At 43.9% G+C, this 7,255-nt stretch overlaps 1 protein-coding gene across 8 annotated transcripts in view; it reads right to left on the reverse strand.

Moving 5' to 3' along the window:
* Osbpl9 (oxysterol binding protein like 9) overlaps window positions 1–6,480 on the reverse strand; it is a 138,478-nt gene extending 131,998 nt beyond the window's left edge. For 7 of the 8 annotated variants that reach the window (XM_005353569.3, XM_026781846.1, XM_005353568.1 and 4 more), the window contains exon 1: window positions 6,339–6,480. In XM_005353569.3, coding sequence (XP_005353626.1) covers window positions 6,339–6,449 — 111 coding nt within the window. In that variant the 5' untranslated portion in view covers window positions 6,450–6,480. The remainder of the gene's footprint in view (window positions 1–6,338) is intronic. The other variant, XM_005353567.3, reaches the window with a different exon arrangement.
* Window positions 6,481–7,255: the final 775 nt, after the last annotated feature.

Raw genomic sequence — 7,255 nt, forward strand, 5'->3', positions numbered from 1 at the left:
ATATTAATAAACAGGATTAGCCATATGCTGATAACTGTATGGCTGGATGTCAATAATTCATTATTCTATCCTCTTTTATATGAGTTTTAAAATGTCAACAGTAAAAGTCTTTTCAATATTAAAAGTACTTAGAATATGGCTCTTCAGAGCCCTAGGGATAAAGTTCAAATTGCTTAGCATTTCAAATTGAAATGCCAAGAAGTCTTTCATGGTCCAGCATAACCCCGTTTCTGCTTGCTCAGCACTCAAGGCCATCTCACTACAGACTTCCATCCCAAGCTGCACCACCCACACACAGGCTCCTTACCTGTCTCTTCCAAGAGCATTCATTCCCTGTGTCTCCGGTCCTGTTCCCTCTCTGCTCACATGCCCAACCCCTGGACTCACCAATCAGGTCCCGACAATCTTGTTTTCTCTAGACAGCATATCCTAACCTGCTAAAACTGCCAGGGGTACACCTACAGGGCCTATACCCCAAACATCTTGTGAGTTCCCAAAGCTTTTACCTGCCGTGTCCTCAGCATGCTCTAGGTATTATGACAATATGGGTGGCTTCCATCTCGTTTGCTAACTCTACAGCAAATTATACCAACTATACCAACTTTCTCATCTTCCAACTCCTCACAAAACTGTGATTCCTGCAATCTACCTTCCTTTCTGTCTCTTTTTTATGACCATGATTCACACTGATGGCTCATAGTTCACATAGTGTTCTCAAATTTACATCTTTAGCTTTCTCTGATTATCTCATCTAATAATAAAAATAGAATTCACTCAAGAGGTGGATGCAGGAGGATCCAAGTTTTGAGATCAGTCTGGACAACAAAAGTATACTCTCAAAGTGTGGGGGGCGATATATGGCTCAGTCAGTAAAGTGCCTGCCACACAAACATGAGGACCTAACTTGGAGTCCCTAGGACCAACATAAAAGCCAAGCATCCCACCCACATATCTGGGGGGTGGGATACAAGAATTAGGTGGATCCCGGGAGCTCATTGACCAGTCAGCCTAGCCAAATGGATGAGCTCCACGTTTAATTTTGTCTCAAAAAATAAGGCAGAAGGGGTTGGAGAGATGGCTCAGCAGTTAAGAGCACTGGCTGCTCTTTCAAGGTACCTGGATTTAATTCCTAGCACCCAAATAGAGGCTCAAGCTGTAACTCCAGTCCCAGCGAACCTGATTTCCTCTTCTAACCTTTAGGGCACCAGGCACACATGATGCACAGATACATGTGCAGGCAAAACACCCCTGTACATAAAATAAAGATGTTTAAATACATAAATATGGAGAAATACAATTGAAGAAGACAATGGCAACCCTCTGGCTTCCACATGCATACACACTGGTAGAACACATGCATGTCCCACACATACACAATTTAAAAAACCTAAAATAATTAATCCCAGCACTCGGGAGGCAGAGGCAGGCGGATCTCTGTGAGTTCGAGATCAGCCTGGTCTACAAGAGCTAGTTCCGGGACAGGCTCCAAAACCACAGAGAAACCCTGTCTCGAAAAACCAAAAAAAAAAAAAAAAAAAAAAACCTAAAATAATAACAATAATACAATGAAACAATTTTGTGCAACCACCCAATAAATCCTTATCTGTTGCCAGGCCTGACCTATGACTCCAAATACCTCTAGATTCAATCTCTGATCAGTTCTCAAATATTTCTTTATGTTAGTGCTGCTGTCCTTCTGGTCTTTTCTGGGCAATATTTCTGCAGATTTCTATTGTTGACTTTGTCACACTGATTTTGTGTATGTTCATGTGTGTAGTGTGTATTATGTGTACGTGTTCACATGTGTGGGGGCACATATGTGTGTGCATGTGTGTAGGCCCAAAGTTAACACTGGGTGTCTTCCTTGATCATTCTTATTTACTGACTTAGGGTCTCTTGCTGCACCCAGAGCTCACCAATTCTGTCTACTGTAGCTACTAGCGAGCTTGCCCAGTTGATCCCCTCTGTCTCTGTCTCCACGGTGCTAGAATTACAGCAGCTATCATGCCTGCTCAGCTTTTACATAGGATGTGGGGATCTGAATTCTGGTTTGTGATTGTATAACAAGCACTTTATTCTCTAAACCATGTCCCCACCTGTCATATTGCTTTAAAATTATGTTTAGATATCTGCTCTGCCAGATCAGAAGTTCCTACATGAAGGAATCATGCCTGTACTCCACGCATATACACTAACTGTACTATTAAAAAGTTGGCCCTACAAAGATGCTTGCTAAATGAACTAACACTAAGAATATATTATATCTAATGATTAAGAGACTGAGTTAGCTGGGTTGTGGTGGCACACGCCTTTAATCCCAGCATTTGGAAGGCAGAGGAAGGTGGATCTCAGTGAGTTCAAGGCCAGTTTGGTCTACAAAGTGAGTTTCAGGCCACCCAGGTCTCAAAAAAGTTTCAGGCCATGTCCTCGAAAAACCAGAGAGAGAGAAAGAGAGAGAGAGAGAGAGAGAGAGAGAGAGAGAGAGAGAGAGAGAGAGAGAGAGAGTGTTAAGCTGGGTGTGGAGGCACTCACCTTTAATCCCAGCACTCAGCAGATCTGTGAGTTCCAGGCCAGCCAGGGCTAGTGAGAGCCTGTCTCAAAAACTACACACACACATACACACACACACACACACACACACACACACACACAGGAATTGAGTGAGTACTGAAAAAGAATCCCTGTAACAATACATTAAGCTTTTCTTCAAAATCAAAACACTGGGCTTAGGACATGTTAGAGGTAGTATGTTTGCCTAGCATATGCAAGATTGTGGGTTCAATTGCCAGCCTGGCAAAGAGATTATGAAATAAATGAAAAGAATAAAGTAAACAGATCATTCCAGGCTGGAGAGATGGCTCAGCTGGTAATGGCACTTGTCACCAAGGCTGACAATCATAGTTCCATCCCTGGGACCCAGGTGGTGGAAGAAGAAAACTGGCTGTCTAAAGTTGTCCTGACTTCCACACAGTGATATGGCATAAACATGTCTGCACATTAACACATACACATGCACAAATGAAAAGTGTAAATTTTAATTTTAAAAAAGTGTCATTCCATCCCCAGAATTTTGTGAATTTTGGTGAAGCTCTAGGCTGAAAATAAGGCTTAGTTGAACCTATTTAAATTTAATCCCTGTGACTCTGGCTCAATCCTGAAATTATTTAATATTGATTCTCAGTAAAAGCTGACTCTAAAGCAAGGGCAATCTAGTTTAGTTTAGAATTTTCTGAGATAGTCTAGAAGAGATCAACAACCACAGTGCCAGCCCAGCACTCAAGTAATTTTGGAAACAAAGCATAAAGTGACTATTTGCTGCCTTGATTAAAACGTGGCACTACTGGCAAGTGTGTCCTGGGTCAGTGCAGCCACGGCGGCTTGTGTTCTCTTCACTTGTACCTGTTGCCTTGCCCTTCCATGCTACCCTGGATTCCAACACTGACCTTGGGACGGCCACTTAGTCACAATTCTGTGCCTGTGGGAACCTGAACCGAGCACGGATTCTGCAGCCAGCTCGGCGCTTGCACAGGTGCCTAGAAGGGTCACACACTATTATCACCTGTGCAGTGATGGAACCCTTGGACTTAGAGGGAATCAAGAAGCAAGGGTGGTATGTCTTGAAACTCTGTGACACGAGTGACCCAGAAAAGCTCGCAGTAAATTCACATTTATGAAGGACTTGGGCTTAGACAGTTTAGACCAAGTAAAGGTTATTATGTGGTCATGGAAGACGAATTTGGATCTGAAATTCCTGATATAGATGCAGAGAAGTTACTATGTCCACAAGAAATTGCAGATTATATCACAGATAATATATATATATGAATAAAGCGTCAGAGCCTTCTTCCTCACGGAGAGTTCTCAGAAACTGGCAAGCGTCTAAAAGTGGCGTCATCACTGACAGGAGTTCTGCTGGATTTGAATTTAAATTGTTTGAGTGTTTCACCCTTTAAAAAATAAATCTATTAGAAAAAAATGTGGTACAACCAGTTCAGATAGTCTTACTAAAAGGTGTGGCTGTAAGCAATCAGACACAAGCAGATCATTAAGATAGACCCATCAGAACTCTAATGTACTAAACAGTGACAGAACGCAGTGCCTGAATTCAATCAGACCCCTACTCTCCTTTTGGTTGTCATTTCTATTTTCACAACATAGTACAATTCTCTGCAAGCAAATAACAGAAGAATTAAGGAGATAAGTTTCTAAACAGCCATTAGTGAGAAATATGATCCCTCCTTCCACTAGCAAGGACTTTCATAGAATCTAATCTCAGAAGGGAGGACAGCATTAAGGAAGAAAAAAAGAAGTTTATGAAAAACTTCTTTTAGTCAAAAGAACAAGGAGTCCAAGCACTCCAAATCTACAAGGACAAGGAGACAGAAAAAAAAAAAAGAAAAGAAAAGAAGAAAAAGGAACATCTTGTCTGGGCTAGGAGCTCCCTAGAACCGTAACTTGGGACCTCTCCAAACTGTCCTAGATTCAGACCCACACAAATTTGGGATTTGAAGAGTAACTTAATTCTATAGTGCCACTAACTGAAATTACTTCACCATGAATATGATGGCTAGAGTCCATGGATTTGCTGATAATCACATTCACATTTAGTGAAATCTGATATTACTCTTTGAGTCATAGGGTTTTGTAATTCTTCAGTTTGTCAGTTTTCCATCCTACATAATCTTAATGTGGTGTGTGTTTTGTTCTTGAGTGTTTTTGGTTTGGGTTTTTGTTGGTGGTAGTGGTTTGTTTTGCTCTTGTTTGTTTTTGAAACAAGGTCTCATTAGGTACCCTAGCCTGGCTTAGCCTTAACATTTCCAGTCTAAAATGTGGACATTTGGAGGTTACATATATGGGTCACTATATTCAACTCTGAACAAGGCTTATGTCTCAGTAAAGTTTGATCTTTTAAAACTTAGTTAGAAAGGGGATAGGAATGTGGGTCGGTGGTAAAGTGTTAACCTAGCATGCCCAAGGCCCTGGGCTCCAACAACAACAATAATAATAAAGCTGCAGAGAAAAGTTCACATTGGAAGAATGATAAAGGCAATGCTCTTACTGTTGCAGACTCACGTTAGTGACTTACAGCACTTACTTTTCTTCTTCGTATAGCAAAAGAGCAACTTAATGGGAATCCTGACTCCACCACTTACAGCTATCTATTTGAGTTTGGCTAATTGCTTAAAAGCCCACAGCCTTGGATTCCAAAACTGTAAAACAGGGACACTAAATGGGAATAATGAATACCTATCTTGCAAATGAATTAAGAGTAAATGAATTAAGGTGTCCACTAGACTACACTAAAAGCTCCCGAGAAGAGAGGCTGTGCCTACACTGCTGTTGATTCTTGGAAACAAGCAGAACAGGAACGCAACGATATTTTTAAATGAATGAATAAACTATGTATCTCTATTTCTCTCAGCAACACTAACTCTTTTCCAGTAATTGTATTTCTTCCTTTTTCTTCTATCATTTTCTAACGCCTTCAAGGCATTCTATATTTTGTTCTTCTGAGCGTTTTTCTTTTCCTCACGGGCTATTATTAACTGTACAGCTCAAAGAAAGTAGCCCCGTTAGTAATTTCCCTAACACCGCCCACTTCCATCTATGAATGCGACGGGGGTGGATGAGGCGGTCAGAACATAGGTTTCACAGCCTACCTACCCTGGACCACTGACTCGTGTCAACAACAATGAAGTCGCACAGTCGGCCCACCCCAGAACACAACTTTCAAGGCAACCGCCCCATCCCTGTCTACATCTCCCCAACCAGAAGACTCGCGCAGAGGGAATCCTCTGCTCTCAAAAGTTACAGAGTCCGTTACACTCGCGTCCCGCTGGAAAGCAGGATGAATCCCCAGAGTAGGACGGCCGAGCTGGACAAACGGGCGGGAATTCAGAACCCGTGGTGTGGACGAGGGTCACCTTTGGACCTGGCCAAGCTCGTCTGACCACTGCTCCGAGAAGGCAGCACTCGTCCAAGCCCAGAGGAGCTAAGGGGTGCGGCCGGTATGAGGGCGAGGGGCAACAGGGTTGACAGTGTGGATCGTACGGCTGACGGGCTACACCGGGACTACGCCCACCCGCACCTCGCCACCGCGCCGACCCCACCTAGCCCCAATACCACTCCCCGAGGCATCGGCTCGCCCCCCGGCCCATAAATCAGTCAGCCGGCACTGCTCACTGGCTGGGTCCGCAGCTCCCTCCTGGTCATTGGCTACCCGCACGCAAAGCCCTCCTCCACAAGGGAACCTCGCGTACGGCAGTCCCCACAGCTGAGCACCCTTGCCCCGGCTCCCCGTAGCCCGCCGTCCCGGCAGCGCGGCCTCAGCCACTCACCGTGTAATAGGAGAGCAGCCCCGCATTGTAGTCCAACACGAACCAACGGTACTGCCAGCCCTTCATCACGTTAGTCCATTTGCTCAGCGGCCCTTCCACGATGGACGCCATCTTGGGAGCCGCCAATGACAACAAACGGCCTGACGTCAGTCGCCTATAAGGCATTCGGCATGCAGAGGCGGGGCCTCCGAGACCCTAGGCGGGGCCGAGGCGTGAGTGGGCGGGGTCACGGGCGGGGTCTCTGTGCAGCCGGTGGATCCACGCCCCTGGCGATCGTAGTCAGCGTGCTTTCTTTCTTTCTCTCTTTGCCTATTGTGTGTAGGAAGGGATGTTATGGAGGCAAGCTGAGAAAGCAAGCATGGATTTTAAGATTATTTATGCAGGCCGTGCGTGACATGGTGTCAGTAGTTCAAAGCCAACTCAGCTTAGTGAGACTGTCTCAAAAAAAAAAAAAAAAAAAAGAAAGAAAGAAAGAAAAGAAAAAAGAAAAGGAAAGAAAAGAAAGGAAGGAAGAAAAGAAAAACTGTAATCTCAGAAATTTGATAGTAGAAGAATCGAGGCGCAGCGATTAAGAGTATGTACTGCTCTTGCAGAGGATCCAAATTCGGATCCTAGCACCCACATAAGGGGTAGGGGAGCTCACAACTGCCTATAACTCCAGGCCTTCAGAACTGAGGGCACCTGTGCTTGCCTGCAGATATCCCTACCCCACGGAGACACACATGCTCAAAGTATATATAATTAAAAATAAATCTTTTTTTTTTACATTCAAGATCATCCTTGACTACATAATAAGTTCAAGAGTAGTATGGGCTACATAAAATATTTTAAAAGTTATTCACATAGAATTTTATTTTTCTTTGAGACAGAGTCTCTTTGTAGTCCTGACTGTTCTGGAACTTGCAAAGCAGATCAGG

Source organism: Microtus ochrogaster, chromosome 10 (genome assembly GCF_000317375.1).
Source record: "Microtus ochrogaster isolate Prairie Vole_2 chromosome 10, MicOch1.0, whole genome shotgun sequence".
NCBI lineage: Eukaryota > Metazoa > Chordata > Mammalia > Rodentia > Cricetidae > Microtus > Microtus ochrogaster.